The 20,168-nt window shown below is 52.6% G+C and overlaps 1 protein-coding gene and 1 non-coding gene across 2 annotated transcripts in view; both read left to right on the plus strand.

The window, feature by feature from the left end:
- Positions 1 to 5,934: 5,934 nt before the first annotated feature.
- DNAH2 (dynein axonemal heavy chain 2) overlaps positions 5,935 to 20,168 on the plus strand; it is a 102,334-nt gene continuing 88,100 nt past the window's right edge. Inside the window, exons 1-8 of the mRNA XM_056863627.1 lie at positions 5,935 to 5,970; positions 6,227 to 6,397; positions 7,159 to 7,387; positions 8,864 to 8,974; positions 15,585 to 15,823; positions 16,023 to 16,214; positions 16,494 to 16,651; positions 19,634 to 19,721. Coding sequence (XP_056719605.1) covers positions 5,935 to 5,970; positions 6,227 to 6,397; positions 7,159 to 7,387; positions 8,864 to 8,974; positions 15,585 to 15,823; positions 16,023 to 16,214; positions 16,494 to 16,651; positions 19,634 to 19,721 — 1,224 coding nt within the window. The remainder of the gene's footprint in view (positions 5,971 to 6,226; positions 6,398 to 7,158; positions 7,388 to 8,863; positions 8,975 to 15,584; positions 15,824 to 16,022; positions 16,215 to 16,493; positions 16,652 to 19,633; positions 19,722 to 20,168) is intronic.
- On the plus strand, positions 19,934 to 20,005 carry TRNAA-UGC (transfer RNA alanine (anticodon UGC)). The gene has a single exon. It is a non-coding gene; the product is annotated as a tRNA-Ala (tRNA).

The raw sequence follows: 20,168 nt of genomic DNA on the forward strand, positions 1-20,168 counted from the left end.
GGCGGCCCTGATCCAGATGCTGATAACACTGAAAAAGCCCCATAAAGGGACCTGGGTCTCCACTGTCGTGTCTAGCTTGGCACAAAACCATACTTGTGATTGGATGAGGCTGGAAACCAGGGGATGGGCACCAGAGTTGTGCCGGTCTTTCCTGGAAGGTCAGGGGGAGACAGGTAGATTGAATTGATTTTCCTGCATTGTGCAGGGGGTTGGACTAGATAACCCTGGTGGTCCCTTCCAGACCCCCTGTCCCAGAGGGTGGCTTGCCCTCCTCCAGCCCATATTCTCCCCCATCTTAGCTGGACCGCTCTGCCTCCCCGCAAGCAGCAGCAGGAGGGAGAGTTGAGTGGGGGTGTCAGAGAAGGAAGGCCAAGCCTTGTCCGTCATGGAACAATAGCAGGTGTCCAATGATCAGATGGGAGGAGGAAGCTTTCCATCTTCCCAAGCTGTCTTTTGTTAATTATTAAGATTTCACCCTGTGGAGCTAAAAATGAGACTGCTAGGCCACCCTTGGAGGCTGGCAGAATCAGTACTCATCTCTCGGGCTGGGAATTTTATTCCGTGCCTCTTTGCCAGGGTGGCCCGGCAGAAAAGAGTTGGCGAATGACTGGGCAAGGTTGGGACGAGTGGTTGATACCCACCTCTGAGAGCTGGGAGGAGGGGTTCCTTCTTTCCTTTTGGAGAGACTCCTGCAGATGTTCCTCCGGGCAGTTGGCTAAGCCTGCGCACCACGATAAGCCAGGGCGCTTTTGATGTTTTGAATTCAGCATTCTCGCACTTCTACTGTTCTGGAAGTTAGCTATGCATCTATTGCCATTTCTCCGCTTGCTTGCCGAAAGAGCTGCTTTACTATCTTTGCGCTTCCATGAGAGCCAGCATGCACTTTGCCAGTTGCACTGTTGTTGCTCATGCGCCTGTCCTTCTTGTTGTCTCCCAGACCTCTTTGCCATTGCTCTGAGAGCAGCCCTGCCATAGGAGGGCTTTAAAGGTGACAGGGGGTGTGGTAGGTGTGGGGCACACAATCCATAGGGACGCTCTCCTGGGCAAGTCTCATTGCAATAGAGCTTTCTGGTGGGTTGTGCCCTGTTCAGATTTTCTGCTTCGGTCTCGAAGTGTGTTGGGCCGGCCCTTCTTAGCTCCCCCCGTCCCTTTCCTTTCTTTCCTCTGTCTCTGCCATCTCAGTAGAAAAATGCAGGGGAAATAACCCCCCTCTGAAAACTGCCGCTTTCAATAAGTATTAAATGTCTCTGTGCTTGACAAGTTCTGACACACAAGTAGCTTTATGGGGAAATTAATTGTAATTTGGTTTGACAACTCCAAATGTTCCAAAAAAGAGCTGGACTCAATCTCTTAAAATTCACAGGATTTAAGAACAGTATTACCTTTTTGGATTATTCCGATTGGCCCATTAGGGGATATGTGGCAGGCATGGTTTCCAAACCCATACTTAAAAAAAAAAGCAAGCCGCAGAAACCGCCCTGCGAGCAAGCACACAGTCCCGTGATACCCCTGCGCACAGGGGCCAGGGAGCACGGTCCTCCTGGGGGGGGGGCTACTTTCCCCGAGCTCTCTTTTGGCCTTTCTGCTTCTGCAGGGGCCGGGGAGCATGGTCCTGCTGGGGGGGGCTGCTTCCCCCGAGCTCTCTTTTGGCCTTTCTGCTTCTGTGGTGGAGTCCAGATGAGCCTGTTGGGGCCCCGACGTGACGGGGCGTTTGTTTCAGAGGGAGCCGGGACTGGAAGAGCGACTTCCCTGCTCGCTCGGTGACCCACTTCAGCTCCCGCTTTATCGGATCCAGCAGCAGAGCTCAAGCAAGCGAGCCCAGCCTCCGCAAGGGAAGGCTTGCTTTGGTTTTGAGCGCCAGATTCCTGCCCTTCTGGTCTGGTTGTGGACAGCAGCGGATGGCCCTGCTGAGCTCCGAAAATTATATAGCCCAGTTCAGGGGTCCCCAACCCTTTTGAGCCTGTGGGCATCTTTGGAATTCTGACACTGTGTGGTGGGAGCAGCCTCAGTTGTTTTTGTCAAAATGGGTGGTTGATTTTTCAGTCAGTGGGCACAGGTGGTTGCTGGCGCCCCCCTTGCTTCACCTGCCAGCCATCTTCCAGCAGAAGGGGCTCCCGGCAGCCAAGGCCTTTTTGGTCTCTGAGAAGTGCATCGTTTGGGGCGCTGGTAGCAGCCGCACTCCCTGCCCTCCTCCGTTTGTCTTCAAAAGACTGGATTCTCCCTTTCCTTGCTTCGAACGACACCCGTGCGCTGTGGTCTTATTGAGTGCCAGAACGTGTTGGAAGAAATGGTGATGTGGGGTGGAGCCAGTGGGACCGGGGTGGGGGCAGGTTGAGCGATGGTGCAGAATGCGGCTCTCCCACCCCCAGACACCTGCGAGAGCCGCTCGGATCCCATCTGGCTTCCAAGCCTTTCGGCAAAATACACCCAAATATTTAAAAACAAACATTTTTGTCGGGAGGCTTTTTTGTCGACACGGGGGCGGCTGCCGCAACATGCATCAAAACAAAGCCTTTTCCTATGGGTCTGGCCTGGCTGCTCCGTTGCTTGTGGGTAACTGTGCTTTGTTGCTTGTGCTGTTGAGACGGAGCTCACGGAAGGGCCGGTGGTCCAGGAGGGATCCCCTCTTGGGTTGTGTGGCCCTGATGCCTGGTTTGTGATGGCAAAATGCGGGGGGGGGGGGGGGGAAGGAGGAGGACTGGTCCGCTTGGGCCTCTTATTTGTGGGACAGTTTAGGCCTGGCAGGTCATGGGCTGTGCTCCTGAGGACTGCAGAGGCACATCTGGCACCAGTGGTGTTATGTGCTGGTAAACTTTTACTCTCCTTCCATTCGCAAGACCTGAGCAGCGCTGTCAATAATAAGGCATTTTTGTTTTTGATTAATTTATGGAAACATTGATATCTTGCCTCTCCTTGTGGTTCAAGGCCGCTTACAATAATTGTTAGAAACATTTTCCAGTTAAAACCAAAAATAAAATAGCAAACCCCAAATATCTCCCACACTCCCTTCCCCTTTAAAAGATGTTTTGGAGGTCATTAATTCATAGGGTTGCCATAAGTCTGAAGTGACTTGACGGCACACACACACTGATATAACTGTCTTGTTTGCTGATATTTTCATGATTTCATGAACTGCCTTGAGACCGTATTTTGGTGGGAGGGCACATTTTAAAAATATATTAAAATACATCTTTTCATTGACACCAAAAACAAAACCAGCCTACATAGGCTGTGAGCCTGTTCTTTATCCTAAGACAGCTACCTCCTTTTGACATTAAACCTGCTTGGAAAGTCTTGGCTTTCAGGGCGGGCGTTTCACTGAGTTCTGTCCTGTGCATGATATCCTTCTAGGAGATGTTTCTGCAGAAACGTTGGAAATCCAGCCAGAGATCCGTCAGAACATCTCCGAATATGCCATGCCTGTGGAGGAAGAGGCAGACCTGGTGAGTTGGGAGGCTTGCTTCCGTGCCAGAAGATCGGGAATGGCTGGTGTGAGAGATGGAGCTACAGGGTTGGGCAAGGAGGGGGAGAGATCAGAGGATCTTTGGCCCTCTTCCAAAGGCCTCAGATACGGAGGGCAGGTATGGTGTTGCCCCGATAGCGATGCTGGTGACTTCTTCTTCCCTTGGCAGCTGCGTGGTTACTGATCCTTGGGAGCTTGGTTATCATTTGCTCAGAAGTAGGGTTGCCAACTCTGGGTTAGGAAATTCCTGGAGATTCAGGGGTGACCTTGCTGCCAGCCATCACAAATCCCAGGACTTCCTGTTCTTCTGTTAACCCGATTCTTCCCTCTCCCCTGAGCTCAGCCTGGGTGACATCCTCGTGCATAAGGCAAAGCGTGGGACACACATTGGTTTTTCTCACAGCCAGTTACAAAGCAGCGTGTAAAGAGGCGGGGATTCAAATGCTTCTTGCTTCCCTGGAGCTCTTTCTGAGCAGAAGAAAGGCTTTTTAAAACCAAGGCTTGGATTTCTCCCCCCCCCTTTTCAGATTGCTCCGTTTTTTGTTCTTAAAATGCCAATTTGTACAGCAATAGGGTTTAGGGGGGCATTTTCTCTCACAGTAAGCGCTACAAAGTAAGCCAATTTCAAAGCAGCATTTAAGGGGGGGGGACTTGATTTGAGCTGGGAAACTGCTGGTGTATAAATTCCCAACAGGAAAGTGTGGGTCCAGCGAGCAACGAACCTCAGGTAAAACTCCCAGGCATAAACGACCTTTCTCTTTCAATTTGAAGCACGTGCCCAGTGGAAGACAGAGGCAGCCAAATCAGGGCAGAAAATGAAACATTCCTGTGCAAATTTGCATTTCAGGCCATGAAGCTTTTGTGCATCTCCTGGGGTGTCGTACAAGTCCGTTCTCCACCCAGCCAGCTTGCGACGGAGAGCGGAGGCTTCTCTGGAAAAACCTTGTGTTGGTTCTGACCCGACACTGGTTGTTCCAGGGCCCTGACATCTCCTCCGATAGAAACCCTGGAGAACAAGAGCAGGGAGTGGAAAGTTGCCTGCGTGGAATGTAACACAATTTTGTCGCATTACGGCCTGGAACATCTGGCTCTATACTTTTGTGCCAGATGTTATGTTAATTTGATCCTGATTTCCCAGGTTTGCTTTAAGAAGTCTTGGGAGCACAAAAAGGCCTAATGTGTTTTGAAAAAAATGTGTACACACACACGTAGCTCTCCAGTTCCAAACAGTGGCTGCCACTGGCTTGTCTTTTTCTCCTTTACCATCTTCCCCGTTCCTGACTTTAATTGTCTTTTGCCCATTTGCCCCTTCCTCAGCCAGGAGTTACCATTGTTTTAAGAGCCCAGCTCTGCAGTCTGCGAATGCTGCCCTGGGTGACTGCTCCAATCATCTTAACAAATTAGCCCTCTTTCCTATCTCTCTGGGGCTACAGCTGGGTAAGGGAACTGAGACCAGCACTGGCCCCGGGTCTCTGAGGCTTCTACTCAGAATGCAGGTCAGGTTGGCAGGAGGGGCAGTTCTGTTGCGCTTCTGGGCGGCCAGTGAAAGACCTGCCTGGAAGGCTTGTGGGAGCCCTGGGGCATCTTGCACTGTAGCTCCGTCCTCCGGGCCTTCGAGGAGGAGAGGGGCGGGAGCTTTACCCCACCTGAGCGTTTGTGGAATGGTAAAAAGGAGATGGGTAGAGGGAGCAGTCCTGGGCTGGTGTAGTAGTTAAGAGCAGTGGTTTGGAGCGGTGGACTCTAATTGGAGAATCCCCCACTCCTCCACATGAGCGGCGGAGGCTAATCTGGTGAACTGGGTTGGTTTCCCCACTCCTACACATAAGGCAAGTTGGGTGACCTTGGGCTAGTCACAGCCCTCTCAGCCCCACCTGCCTCACAGGGTGTCTGTTGTGGGAAGGGAAGGCGATTGTAAGCCGGTTTGATTCCCCCTTGAGTGGTAGAGAAAGTTGGCATATAAAAACCAACTCTCCCTCTCCTCCTCCTGCTCCTATTTACTTTTGGGAAGGGAACTCCTTAGCTGCCGCGTAACCAGAGGTGGGCAAATCACGACCCGGGGAGTCCCTTCCAGGCTTTTCATCCAGGTCTCGAGCTGCTTAGCAATTTGTCGGGACCTTGGGTTCTCTAGACAGCAGCATTGGCTAGTTGACCCCCACAAGGGCCGCAGGCCATTGAAAGTGGCTGAGAGGGAGGGCCACATCCGGGCCTGTGCCTGCCCTCGAGTTGGGTGCCGGCTCTTCCTTTTCCCACCAGGTGAAGATCGAGGTGTGACCTCAGGCTGAAAAGTTTTTCCAGCCTTCTGTAAGCCGCTTGTTCTTCACCACCCCGCGTCCGTGATGGTGTCGGTGCTGGGGTGATCTAAGCATCTTGCCCTTTCCCCGCCTAAGCCCCACTCCGTCCTGTTGGCTGAGAGCGAGGCCGCAGTTGGTTCGATGCCTTGTCGTTAAGTTGGCTGCAGGCCTGTTACCGTCATGGCCCCCATCAATCCCACTCTGAAGGACTACGAGGCAAGTCTCTGCTGCCGCCACCCCCCAGGGGGATCGCAGACACGTATCCTGGCAGCATGCCACGGACAAGAGGCGAGACAGCGTGGTCAAGCTGTTAACACTCCCCTCCCTCTGCAGATGGGAAGGTGGAAGTTCATGTACCACTTGCTATGTTATTTATTTTGGTAGAAAATACATCTCTTCACGCACAGAGAGAGGCTTCATCTCTCTTGCTTGAGTTCTGCCCAAACCGTGACCTCTTTGCCTCTTTGCCCAGAAACCCTGCATCCGACAGCGGGTGGTCCTGAGCGGTCTCACAGAAGACATGTGGACGGAAGAGCATGCAGCCACCATGGATCTCTTCCTAAAGGACGTCACCAATCAGCTGCTGGTGGTCTACATTGATGACTTTGCTGGGCTGAGAGTGGAGCTGGTCATGCCAAGCCAGGTTGGTTTCACTTGGACCTCATGAGGTTCAGTAACAGCTTAGACCTGGTTGGGGGAGATGCTTCCTACTCTTCAGGGCTCCAGATGGCACAGTGGGAGGATTCCGGTTGACCCAACTGCATACCATCAAATTAGCCACAACCGCTGCCTTATACTGAGTCAGACTGCTCCCCCATCGGCATCAGTATTGTCTACTCAGACTGGCAGCGGCTCGCCAAGGTCTCAGGCAGAGGTCACTCCTGTGACCTATGACCTGCTCTGTAACTGGAGATGCCAGGGGTTGAACTTGGGACCATCTGCATGCCATGCAGATGCTCTACCACCCAGCCATGCCCCCCCCCAAGAATATTTGCCTTCCTGTGTTGATAGGCAGTCCCTTGGTGTCTAGCACAAGGAATGATTACTCACAGTCCCTGGCTCTATCCTGCTTCCAGCGGTGAGGGAATCCAATTCCTAATGAAAAATACGAGGTGGCAAGATATTTTTTCCCCTTAACAACACACAGCCAGGGATCTATCCGCTCTAGCTTGTCTTCATCCTGGTGCAAGCTGCTGGCATACATTACTTCTCTGGATCTGTTTGGCAGTTGTGGTGCCTCAGCAGCCACCTTGGAGTTTATTAGGTCTTAGAAGTGCAGTGCCGGATGCTGCAGAGATGGGTTGTCGGATGCAGGCTGTTTCAAAGCTTTTGACGCTAGCTGGGGGTGGGGTATCTTCAGAGTAGGCTTCTCTCCGGTGCTCAGCTCTGCCCTTGTCCCTTCAGGAGCAGAGTCAGCTCACTTACTTCATCCGCCAGCCGAATGCAGAGATCACGGAAGAGACTTTCCACAAGGTGGTGCAGTTCGGCACGGCCCGGAGACCCTACATAGACTCCCTGATGCGTTTGCTCAACGCGGTCTACCTCCCCCGGCTGTTTTGCAAGGCGGCTTGGCCCGAGAGCATCAAGAATGAGTTCTTCTCTGAAATTTACCATTTCATGACCTCTCTCACAGGTAGGTCTCTGGCCATCCACCTTCCGTCTCTGACCCAAGTTTGACATTTTACTTTGATCCACCTACAAAGGTGTGGCAGTCTTATTCCAATCATCTGTGAAATTCACTGCCTCATGCTGTAGCCTCATGTCTACCGTCCCTGCTCCTTGGATCACAGTTATTCTTTCTCCAAAGCTCTTCCTCTTGCCAAGATGGTAAGGATGGAGCCGAGTTGTTTTTTGTTGCCCCAGAAGGTCGGACCAGAACCAATGGGTTGAAATTAAATCAAAAGAGTTTCCATCTAGACATTAGGAAGAATTTTCTAACAGTTAGAGTGGTTCCTCAGTGGAACAGGCTTCCTTGGAAGGTGGTGAGCTCTCCTTCCCTGGAGGTTTTTAAGCAGAGGCTAGATGGCCATCTGTCAGCAATGATGATTCTATGACCTTAGGCAGTTCATGAAAGGGGAGGGCATCTTGGCCATCTTCTGGGCATGGAGTAGGGGTCACTGGGGGTGTGGGGGGGAGGTCGTTGTGAATTTCCTGCATTGTGCAGGGGGTTGGACTAGATGACCCTGGTGGTCCCTTCCAACTCTATGATTCCGTGATTCTAAGAGCACGCGGCCCGTCCTGTTCTTCATCCATATAGGAGGGTTTTCTCCAAACCGACTGACTGCTCACTTTCCTCTCAGCAGTTGCACTACTTGTAGGTATTCCGTTTCAACCCCTTTCCTTGGTGCCAGTAGCCTGTTGACCCAGCCATTTTGTGGCATCACAGCCAATGACTACAGAGGAGCTTCCAGCAGTCTGGCCTCACTTGTCTTTTGGCTTTAATTTTGCTTTAATTGTTATATAAGTTGGTTGTGAATGAGCATAGGTATCTCTGCACTTGCTGGGTTTCTTTGCTGTGTTCTTGGTGGTTAGGTTGTTACTTATTTTGACAGCAAGATTCAGGTTTCGGCTTTTCAGCACAGTATGGTGGCAAGACCCCGGCGGTCCCTTCCAACTATGATTCTAAGAGCCCTGACCTTGAGCTAGCCTGGTCTCGCCAGATCTCAGAAGCTAAGTAGGGTCGGCTCTGGTTGGTACTTGGATGGGAGACCACCAAGGAAGTCCAAGGTTGCTACACAGAGGCAGGCAATGGCAAACCTCTTCTGTTTGTCTCATGCCTTGAACACCCTACAGGGTTTCCATGAATTGACTGCGATTTGATGGCACTTTCCATCACCGCCATGATGGCAAGAAACCAAGGTGGGATGCTGGAACTGAGGCCCTCGTGAGGGGCCAAGAACTTCCTTTGCTGTTTTGTGTTTCTGTCACTGCTGTGGACTTCTGTGGATACAAGAAAGGGTCCGTCATTCCTCCCTCCCTCCCTCCTGAGGCAGGGCCATGAGGGGGTCCCTTCCTTTCCCCAAGACCCCATTAGACACCTGCCTCCAGAAAGTGACCTTCCTGCTTTCTCCCATTTACAAAACTCTCCTCCATCTTTGCCTGTCTCCAGACACTCGCTCTAAAATGAGGGGGCGCACCTTTCTCTACATCCCGCTTGAGGCTCTGGCCATCAAAACCGAAGTTGCTGTCAAGGACAAGGCCCTGGTTCGGCGGCTGGAGAGTGAGTGACCGGCCGATCTCTGGGGATCTGGGCTGGAGGGCAGGGAGAGGGGTAACTGGATCAGCATAATGGGAAGAGAGCTGACGGGGAGGCTGGTGCATTAGCCAAAGCTCGGACCTTAAGTGAATTAATCCCCAGCAGTATATGAGCTGTATCCATCATCCCCAGTCAGGGGAAACTGATTTGTCAGGCGGTGAGCATGTGCAGGATCCCGCAGTGGGGTTATTAGTTCTGCCTCAGGCGTTCGGGAAGGAAAGAAGGGACAAGGGCAGGCCAGGCCCCTGCCCAGCCTCCTGTCTTGCACGCACTGCGTTGGGGTGAAATTTGCTGCCCTCCCAATTAATTTTTTTTTTTACCGCACACAGAATGAGAGATGCAAATAAAGCCGATCAGGATGTTTGCATGACTTTTCTCTGTGTGTTTTGCATTTGGACAGTTTTCCGACGAGTTTGGTAGCTGGGAAAGGTGTGCAGGCGGAGGGAAACCCAGGGTGCTGAGGGGGAATCGGTTTCCCGGGATGGAAGTCCTGCCCTCCCCTCACTGCAAACCCTGTTGGGGTGTTTTGAGTTTACGAAGAACATTTCCCCTCTCACAGACTCAGCCTTTAGAGTTCTGCTATTGACCAGATTGGGGCAGATGAGGTAACCGGGGCATTTTTAAGCTTTCTGCCCCTGACCCCAAAACGTAGAGACTCCACCTTTTTGCAAGGGAACTGTGGTGTTCTTGGTGTGGGGGTCACTTCCCTTTGGTGTATTGGAGAGGCATTCTGGCCTGGAGGACACCCCATAATATGGAACTTTGGAACTCCTTCCCCAGGGAGATTCGTCTGTCTATCGGTGCCTTCCGCCAGCGGGTGAAGGCTTTTTTGTTTCATTTGGCATACCCCCAGTAACGGTAACTGGCCCTCCTCCCTGGGTCTAGTATTGTTTGCATGTATTTTTATTGAATTATTTAGAAACTTTACATGTTGTTTTAAATTGTTTTGATGTTTTTATATGTGCTGCCTTGGAGACTTTGATCGGGTGGAAAGACGGCATTAAAATGTTTTAAATGATACATAAATAGTATGGGGGAAAGTGCCTTGCTGTAGCTGCTGCTGGGGCATTGTCAGGTAACCCAAAAGGTGCTTGTGTGCTTCCCCTCTAGGATGGAGAAGGGTATTCTTGAGGGCAAGTTTTGGTAAATTGGGGAGAGGTTGGGGAAATCCCAAGAAAGCTGGGAACGGCCTGTCGACTCATTTAGACTTTGTGGGGGGTGGGGAGGGGAGGTCCTCAGCCATGGATCTTTCTGGCCTCCATTCGCTCTGTGTGGCTCCCGCCTGCATCCTCTGCCTGCCTCTCTCTCGGCTGCTCCATTGTGACCAGCAATCAAATTGTAAGGTGAGTCATCCTCCATCTCGCTCTCTGGCACTTCCTCTCCTTCTTGGGTATATTATACTACTCCTGCTGTTATTATTATTTTGGAAAAAATTGAGAGGGGGAAAAAACCCTTCTCACACCAATTAAAATGGCAAGGGAAAAAAAATCTGCAGGCCCTGATTTTGCAGAGAGATCTGCGAGTCCAGCATGTGGAGGCAATGTGCCGGGGAGGGAGAAGGGATGCAGCGTGGGTGTAGGAGACCCAGCTATCGACGAGCACTCTGGGCGACCCTGGTTCAAATCCCCACTTCTACCATGGAAGCTCACTTGGTGACCTTGGGCCTGTCACAAACTCTCCACCTGGTGTACCTCACAGGGATGTTGTGAGGAGACGGAGGAAGGGAGAACGACGTTCGAAGCCGCTTTGAGCCTGAACTGTGGGGAGAAAAGTGGGAGAGAAACAAATAAATGCGTAAATGAAGAGGGCCTCGTTATCCCCAAAGGATGCGCACCGGGAAGGATGCTTCCCCACCACCGCCTGCGCTTAGAGGGCAAGGCTTCCTGGGCACAGGGAGCAAGTCTGAAGCTCAGCCCCTTTCTTTGTTGAAAGTCGCCTCATGGCCCTCCGTTGCCAGAGCGCAGCTGTTCCTGGCCCTGTTTCACCAGCCCGCTTGTTGGAGCGGGCCCCGACCACCGCTCCGGGATCCGCCATGGCGGCCTGCTGCCTCCCGGCTGCCCTTCGGAGTGCCGCCCCTGACCCCTGCCCTCTTGCGCCCGCCCTCCGTCGGAGGCCGCCTCTTTCCGAAAGGTCCCTTCGCAGCTGCCAGGGCTAGCCCTGAGATGCTTGTTGGTCACTACAGCGTCCAGCTGTGGCGGGGAAAGGATTTCCACAGGCCTTGGCCCCTTGGATATAGACCCTGGCACAGCCTTAATCGGTGTCCATTTTGGAAAGTGGCAGGAAGGCCTTGGAAGGTGAGAAGTGGGGGAGAGCATGAAACACTTCATCCGGGGTTTGCTTTTTTGCCTTTTTAAATTGATATCCATCTGAAACGGGATTCTTTTCGAGCTCTGTCCTGCCCTTTGCTTTCCTCGTCGTCCGTGTGAGAGCTTTTCTGCGTGCCTAAGGGGAAGGGCATGACCTTCCGACTCCTGTCTGTTCCTCTGCCTCCAGGCAAAGGCTTTCGGAGGCAGAGAAGTCCACCTCTTTCCTTTCTTCTGCTCGGGAACTGCTTTTAACCTCTGAGCCGCATTTCAGAGGTGTGGGGCAGGGGGAAATTCCCGCTGGGGAATCACCGATTTCCCCTCCTTCCCAACAACTTCTGAGGTGAAAGTTTCCCCCTTTGAAGGAAAACTGAGCCCCACGGAGCTCAGCTGCCAGATCTTGGTATGTCTGAACACAAGAAGCTGCCTTATGCTGAGTGAGGCCGTTGGTCCCTCAAGGTTAGTACTGGCTACTCAAGGGGTCCCCACACTTTTTTTGAGCCTACAGGGGGGCGCCTTTAGACACAGTGTTGTGGGTACAGCCACAAAATGGCTGCTGCAATTTAAGAACATAAGCAGAGGCTGGATGGCCATCTGTCAGCAATGCTGATTCTATGACCTTAGGCAGAGCATGAGAGGGAGGGCATCTTGGCCATCTTCTGGGCATGGAGTGAGGCAGGGGTGGGGAACCTTTATTCCGCCAAGGGCCATTTGGATATTTATAACATCATTTGCGGGCCATTCAAAATTATCAACTTAAAAATTAGCCAGATAACACACACACCCCAGCGCGGGTAAGCAGTCAGGCATCCAACCAGTGTTGCACCAGCTGGGCGAAGCCGTTCAGCCGCACGCCTGAGTTGCTCCTGCTCCTCATGGTCGGGCTGGATTCTACAGCCAGCTCCTGCTACCTCCACCTGCAGGGGTGAAATGAGGACACCCTGGTTAAGAACTCCCCCCCCCCCGCGCACATTCTGCCCCTGCCTCCTTTAGCCCCTCCATTGTCGCCACTTCCACCCCCAGCCCTCTTGGAAAGGGTTAACACGGTTTCTTGGGCGGTCCTAGAAGCTCCATAGCTAACCACTCTTCTGCAAGGGGGAAAAAAGGTTCCTTTTCTCTGCAAAACAAACATCCGCCTTGACTAGAGGCTATTTCTGTCCGCGGGAGGGGGCGGATCTGAGCTAGAGATCTGCCAGGACCCATGAAGGGCCAGACCAAATGATTTTGCGGGCCTTAAATGGCTCCTGGGCCTGACGTTCCCCACCCCTGGAGTAGGGGGTCACTGGGGATTTGTGGGGGAGGTAGTTGTGAATTTCCTGCATTGTGCAGAGGGTTGGACTAGATGACCCTGGGGGTACCTTCCCACTCTATGATTCTGTGATGCGTGTTGAAGGCCTAGAAAGATGTGCCACTGCCACATGTGCCTCAGCCCTTGAGGCCTAGCCTGCCCCCCCCCCCCCACTGATCTGTCCAGGCCTCCTGACTTCGTGTTCGCCCGGGCACAGGGCTCCCTTACTGCCCTGTAGGCTGAAAGGTTGGCTAGAGGAATCGCCAGTCAGATCCGGAGCGGCAGCTCTTTTGTTCCGCCCTGCATAAATTCAATTGAACGCTTCGCTACGGACAAGGGGGGAAAGATGTCGACTGAATTATGCGGCGAACGTGTCTCTATTAGGTGTAATAAAGCAGAGCCTTGGCAAAGGTGTGACTCATTGCTAGTTATTTCTACCTAATGCTCATGGCAGCAGGGCCCCACTGGGGAACAGGCTGGCCCCCCCTTGCTTTGCCTGGGCTATATCCTTGGCTGCCTGAGGGACGATTTGCACATTACATTTTGAAAGCGTGCCCGTCAAATGGCACTGTGTGCACCTCATAACCGGAACGAGCACATGTGGGGCGACGGTCTGGTCTGGGGCCCTGGCTTGGCTGCACAAGCATGCACATGACCTGCAAATCTGGGCTTGCGACTGCATGGCACGTAACCTTCACGCCACCCTGTTTTCTGGGATGTGGGGCAGCCGATTCCTTCCTCTGTTCGCCTTGCTCGTAATGTTACATAAATTGCTATTAATACCAGCTTTTACAGTGGAGGGAAATAAAAGGCTTTTAGTAACAACAGGCAGCAATTAACCGGTTCTCTGGGCTGAATGAAGCCATTGCTCTGCGCGGCCCAGCCCGGTTCTCGAAGCGGGAAGAATTCTGGGTGGGGGGAGGCCCAGGTGGCCGATGTCACTCCTTTCCCCACTTTTTTTGTGATCAGGAAAAAAAATATGATTCAGGCACAAAGGGAGATGATCCTCGTGGCTTGCACATTAATTTTATATCTGAATGAGAGTTTTGGGGGACGCTTGTTCTAAACAATAGTGCGGCAAGTCCCTTTTTAAAGTTTAAAAGCCTTCTGAAGAAAACCCCCACTGCCAAACACAGATGGAGGATTTGAAAATTCGCATGATTGTCCCGTAATGAGAGCCCTGTGCGGTTGGCAGAGCCCAGCCTGTGATGTGCTGCGCGCATTAAAAATCTTCCCATGGCTGGGTATTTTGCATGGCGAGGCATGCTTAGGTTAAGCATCCAATTGGCTACCTCAGGGTCGTCTCTTGTGTGACTAAAACCTCAGCTGTTATCAAGCACTTAGAGATACTTGGCTATTCTAATCCCTGGGCTGTGTGATTGTCTTACCCCTGTAATTTGGCTCAGGAGCTGCAGCTTCCACGCTGTGATACTAACTCTTCCTAGATGGCTGCTTTGCAGCTATTAGCCTCTTCCATTCGGAGAGTTGGGGGTGGGGGGAGGCCGGAAACTTGGTTAGCTTCCATCGCGGCAAACTTTATCTTCTGAGAGGGTGCGGCCTGTCTTGGTGGAGGTTTCCACTTTGGGGCTTGTTGTGCATCTGGCAGTGTTGCCCCCCCCCTTGATTCAGGCCCTCCATTGTGACCCAGACACCCAGGCCTCCCCCTCCTCTTGCCTACCCCCTCCACCAGCGTGCTCTGACGCGAGGCATTTGGGATCCATCAGACAAGAGAGCACAAAGTAGAAGGTAATTTCTGCACTAAGCCAGACGCAGCGACCAAAGTCCTATATTTAAAGAGTGAGGATGACTAGGCATTCGGCAAGCCGCAGTGTTTCGCATATGGAATGGCTGGGTGCGTGTGCGGAAGAGCAACGCGGGGCTCAGACGTGAGAGACTTGCTTGTACCTTGATGCTCAAACGTCGCTGCTCGCGTGAATAAAGCCAAATGGCCTGAGGGTCTCTTGTGGGGGTTGTTCCAGAGGACACCACTTACTTCTGTGTGGGTCACACACACTCTTTGTGCAGGATTTCCCCCCACCAAAGGAGAGTCGTCTTTAGTGAAGACATCCCAAAGTCCCCCTTTGAACACATGAAGCTGCCTTCTACTGAATCAGACCTGTCTGTCCATCAAAGTCAGTATTGTCTAATCAGACTGGCGGCAGATCTCTGGGGTCTCAGGCAGAGAAAGGTCTTTCACATCACCTACTACCTGATCCTTTAACTGGAGAGGCTGGGGATTGAACCTGAGACCTTCTGCGTGCCAAGCAGATGCTCCACCACTGAGCCACGGCCCCTCCCCTTTGCTTCCCAGGGAGGAAACAGAGCTTCTCCCTACACTAGGCGGCAGCATCCTGAAAAGCAACGAATGGGCCCTACTCTGTTAAGATTCCCATGGACCAATACTTCAGGAGTTGGCGGGGGGGGGGGAGGGGGCGTGTTCCAGCTGCCCTCCTGACTTGCATTGCAGGAATGGAAGGGCACTCCCTGGCATGTTCAATGCAAGTAAATGCTCATGTGAACGGGGCTGGAGTGTGTGACTCAGGACAGATTCAAGCATGGCATTGTCAGACGAGGAATACTTCCCAGCGCAATTCTAGCACACCCTTGTGTGAACCGTGCTGCTGTGCATGCAATGTTAGCACGCCAGCGTGGTGCCCACCCAGACTACAATTCTCTGGTTTCAAAGCAGTTGAGAGGCGCATTTAAATGAGACACGGGGCGGGGGAAAGGTCTCCGGAGGGGTTTTTTCTTACCTGGCAGGCGTCTCTTTTAAACGGGATCTCTGTGATTCATAGCTGATATAAAAAGCTCATGATGTCAATCGGTGACATCACGTCCTTAGTGTGGTGGGTATGTGTGTAGAAAATGCAAGTTCTGCCATGGGGCATCAGGTGTGGGGGCCGCCTTGCCCCACAGCTTTTCAGTAAGCTCCAGTGTCTGCCAGCAGGCTGTCCTCTGTGAGTTATTTGGTTTTGGCTTCCAGCTTCCATGATTCACTGGACTCGGCAGATTAAGGAGGTCCTGAGGGCCCAGGAGGCTGTCGAAAGCCGAGAGAGCTCTGGCCCCTTGGAAGAGATCGAGTTCTGGAAGAACCGCTGCACGGACCTGTCCGAAATCAGCAAGCAGCTCTGCAAACAGGGGGTCAGGCACATTGAATCCATCTTAACTCTCTCCAAGTCTGCCTATGTGTTGCCATTCCATCGACTCTCCAAACAGATCCAGGTGGGTGCGTTGGGCTGGCACCTAGATGGTGCTGCCACGGGGAAAGGGCCCTCCAATCCACTGGAAGGAGCGGCAGGGCCTCCTCATTTGAAAGGGCCGAGATCGACCCGAGACCAGCCAGGCAGTGGGCTTTCGGTAGCCGTTGTCTTCTGTGCCGGGCCCCGCCGGTCGGCTGATGCCTCTTTGCCGTTGCTTGCAGGACGGGTCAGAGCAGGCTCAGTCCAACCTCCAGTTCCTGTCCATCCTGAGAGACCCTTTCCGGGAGCTCTCCACACTGCGCCCCAAAGATATCCCAGAGAAGCTGCCCTACCTCATCAGCCTGGTCCGGATCGTGTGGGTCAACTCCCCGTACTACAACAGCAGAGAGCGAATCACGGGGCTCTTCCGGAAGGTGGGGCTGCATCTTCTTGTTGAGCAGATTGTTTGGCAGTCTTGTTTTGGTCAGTGTGAAGGATGGGATTGACAGGGAGCCAGAAGGTACCTCTGAATTTTGCTTGTGAGATTTTGCTGGCCTTTTCATCGACACGTTTCTTTGATGGGTACGCGTGCAGCTGCTTTGCGCGGGTAGCAGCCCAGATTCAACAAGGTGGTGCATGTGTGCAGAAGTCCCACAGGGGAGTGCTTTTGCTTCACCGGAGTCATGTGTAAGTCAAGCCTGATTTCCCTGTAGATGAGCAACAAAATTATCCTGATGTGCTGCAAAGACATCTCCCTGGACCGTCTCTTTGATGGCTACGTCATTTCCACCAGGCAGACTCTCCACGGCTGCATCTCCTGCATGTCATCTTGGAAAGAGTGCTACCTGTATGCAGCCCACATGCACAACAAGTAAGAGGCGCTGGGGCTATGGTGGGCGTGGGCCTCCAGGGCCCCCCCCCCCATAGAATGGGAAACATTGAGGTAGGAAATGGATAGGCTGCCTCTCCAGAGACCTGCTAAAGGCGGTTCGCAGGAAGGTCGGACCAGAACCAATGGGTTGAAATTAAATCAAAAGAGTTTCCGTCTAGACATTAGGAAGAATTTTCTAGCAGTTAGAGCGGTTTCTCAGTGGAACAGGCTTCCTCGGGAGGTGGTAAGCTCTCCTTCCCTGGAGGTTTTTAAGCAGAGGCTAGATGGCCATCTGTCAGCAATGCTGATTCTATGAACTTAGGCAGATGATGATGAGGGCATCTTGGCCATCTTCTGGGCATGGAGTAGGGGTCACTGGGGGTGTGGGGAGGAGGTAGTTGTGAATTTCCTGCACTGTCCAGGGGGTTGGACTAGATGACCCTGGTGGTCCCTTCCAACTGTGATTCTATGATTCTAAATTAAACGGTACAGAAAAATCATACAACTATAGTGTAAATGCAGCAAAAGCATAAAACAGCGCAAAACAGTGTTCCGCATCCTTGGTGGTCACAAGACAGTCTAGCTAGAAGAGGACCATAAAAACAGATTTTTAAAAAGTTGAACCCTCGATTAAAAGCCAGGGTAAAAAGGAATGTTTTGGAGCGCCACTTAATAGAAAGTAAGGGGAGAGGGGCCACCAACTGAGAAGACCCAGTCCCTGGTCCTCATCTGCCTCCCCCCTGCAAGTGGGAGCCCAGAGAACAGGGCTTGGGCTGTGACTGTCAGAGAACTGCTTTACTCGGAACAGAACCCGGCCTCCCTCTGGCTTCGCTGTCAGGTGGGCTCTGCTGAAGTGCTTTCCAGGTTGTGCGGTCCTGGCTGGCGTCTGTGGTCTTGTGGGTTTGAGTGATGTCTGCTCCTTGGGGTGGGGGGTGGAATGAACAGACGGGCGACCTTCCTTTGGCCAGCAAGCAAATGTGGGTTTCTTCAAGCTGGGAAGGTTGGATTGTCTTGGGGTGGAGAGAGTTTTCTCAGAGAGGTGAAGGTGGCTTGCAAGAGGGATTAAGTACATCAGAAGAGCCCTGCTGGATCGGACCAGTAGCCCATCTAGTCCAGCTTCCTTTCTCACACAGCAGTCAACCAGGGCCCACAACAGGGAACAGAGGCCGAGGCCTTCCCCTGACGTTTCCTCCTGGTCCTGGTATTTAGGGGTTGACTGCTTCTGAATGTGGAGGTTCCCTTTAGTCGCCATGGCTAGTAGCCACTGATAGATCTATCCTCTGTAAATATATCTAATCCCCTTGTAAAGCTGTCTATGCCTGTGGCCATCGCTACGTCCTCTGACAGCAGATTCCACATTTTGATCACTCGCTGCGTAAAAAAGTATTTCCTTTTGTCCATCCTGAATCTACTGCCCATCAGTTTCACTGGACGCCCTCCAGTTCTACTACTTTGGGAGAGAGAAACTGCCCAAGGAGTGTGCCTTTAATCCCATTGTCACCCCTGGTGTTTAGATTGGTATTGATTCTGAAACCTATTTTTCACTCGAGCTGGAAGAAATATGTGTGTACCTCAGAGGAAACTAAATATCCCTCCAGCAGCTTCTAGTGATGGTCCGTCTTCAGTTCTTCTGTCTCTTTCCCGGTCTTCTCTATCACACAGTTAGGTCCCCCTCCACATTCAGAGGCAGACAACCTCAAATCCCGAGTGCCAGGAGACCACATCAGGGGAATGCCTCGGCCTCCGTGCCCTGTACTTGGCCGCTGTGTGAGGCAGGATGCTGGACTAGATGGACCCTCACTGGTCTGACCTAGCAGGGCTCTTCTGATGTTCTCATGTCCCCCACCCCCTGACCCTACTGTCCTTTGAGCGAGAGGCTTCCCTGCAGACTACTTAGGCGGTTCATGCTTTGCACTGCTCTGGGAATCCCCTGTTCATAGAGTGGAGGTCCTCAGAGTTGAGCATTGCCCTTTTGAAGCCCCCCTGCCTTCCTGTGTCCCCCGTCTCCAGTCCTTCCGGCAGCCGATCCTTGGCTTCCCTGGTTCGGTCTCTTTCCTCCCCGATTCTCCAAGCCGTGCTTCAGAAATAATGCAACATAATCCATCATTATGATTAGGAATGTCAGGCTTAAGTGGGTTCCTGCTCCTTGACAATTAAGTCTAAGTGTTACTTGTCTGCTTCAAATTTAAATTAGTGGGGCCGGATCAATATCGTAAAAGATATAAAGACGTTTGATCGCTAGAGCGGGGCTGGTGCAAGGCAGATGCAGCCGGGCATGGATTAGGTACTTCAGCTGTGCTCCTGGGGTGAGGCCTTGCGTGTTCCCAGGCCTCTTTGATTAGATGATTTCACCGAACCCACTTGCTTGCTTGGTGGAGAGAGAGGAAGAGAGAGGCATATAGAGAGGGAGGGGAGGGGTGACGGGCTATCTTCCCGCTTCTGTTCTTGTACCCTTCGTTGATGAAAGCTCTGAATGTTTTTCTCACCTCTGTCAGTTCACTGGATCGTCTCCTGCCTGGATCCTCCGGTTCTCCTTCTCCCAGTGCGTGGTGCGCATGGGCTAGGATTCCTTGCCCTAGACATGTCAAGCAGAGGTTCCCTGTGTGGTGCCCATGTGTGCCATGGCGCCCACCGATGCCTTTCCTGGCACCCGCCAAGTGCTTCTTAGAAAGTGGGAGGGGCTAGGCTGGGCATGTGCCCAGCAGGGCTTCTGGTTGGCTGTGCAGATTAAAAGGCATCCTGTTAAACAGAGCTTCTGGCTGAAACATCGAACTGTTATTATTAGAGTTGTGTATAACCTCACTCCCTGATATTTTGTGGTCCTCCTGCAAGCAGCCGTTTTATGATTGGCTCCACCCTCCTGGGGCAGCCATTCTGTGTGTCCACCGCCCCGTTCCAGAATTCCCCAGGCTCAAAAAGGTCGGAGAGCCCTGGAGTAGAGCGTGTGAACTCTCTTAATTGTGCGTCTCCTCTCCCTGGCAGGCTTTCTGGGAAGGGCTGGGTCCTGGACCAGACCAGCATCTTTGCCCAGGTGGATGCCTTCGTCCAGCGCTGCAAGGACCTCTTGGAGGTGGGTGTGACATCACTTGTGGAAGGCTGGGATGGGGGGGCTGCAGCTATCCAGACTGTCATGCCAGGAAGGGTGGTGATGACAGCGCTGCCCTGTAGCCCGGCAGCCCTGTCTGGGATGTCCTCTGGATCCGTTGTCTGGACAGAGGGGACACCTCCCATCTCTGTATAGCTTTTAGTGTTCCCTGAGTAGTCCCGGCGAGGATAGGGAGAGGGGCCGTGGCTCAGTGGTAGAGCCTCTGCTTTGCATGCAGAAGGCCCCAGGTTCAATCCCTGGCAGCTTCTCCAGTTAAAAGCTGGTGATGTGAAAGCCCATCGCCTGAGACCCCGTAGAGCCGCTGCCAGTCTGAGTAAGGCAGTGCTGACCTGGATGAACCAAGGCTCTGGTTCAATAGAAGGCAGCTCTATGCGTGTGTAAATGAGTCTCCGGGCTGCGTTCAGGGTGTGA

Source organism: Euleptes europaea, chromosome 18 (genome assembly GCF_029931775.1).
Source record: "Euleptes europaea isolate rEulEur1 chromosome 18, rEulEur1.hap1, whole genome shotgun sequence".
NCBI lineage: Eukaryota > Metazoa > Chordata > Lepidosauria > Squamata > Sphaerodactylidae > Euleptes > Euleptes europaea.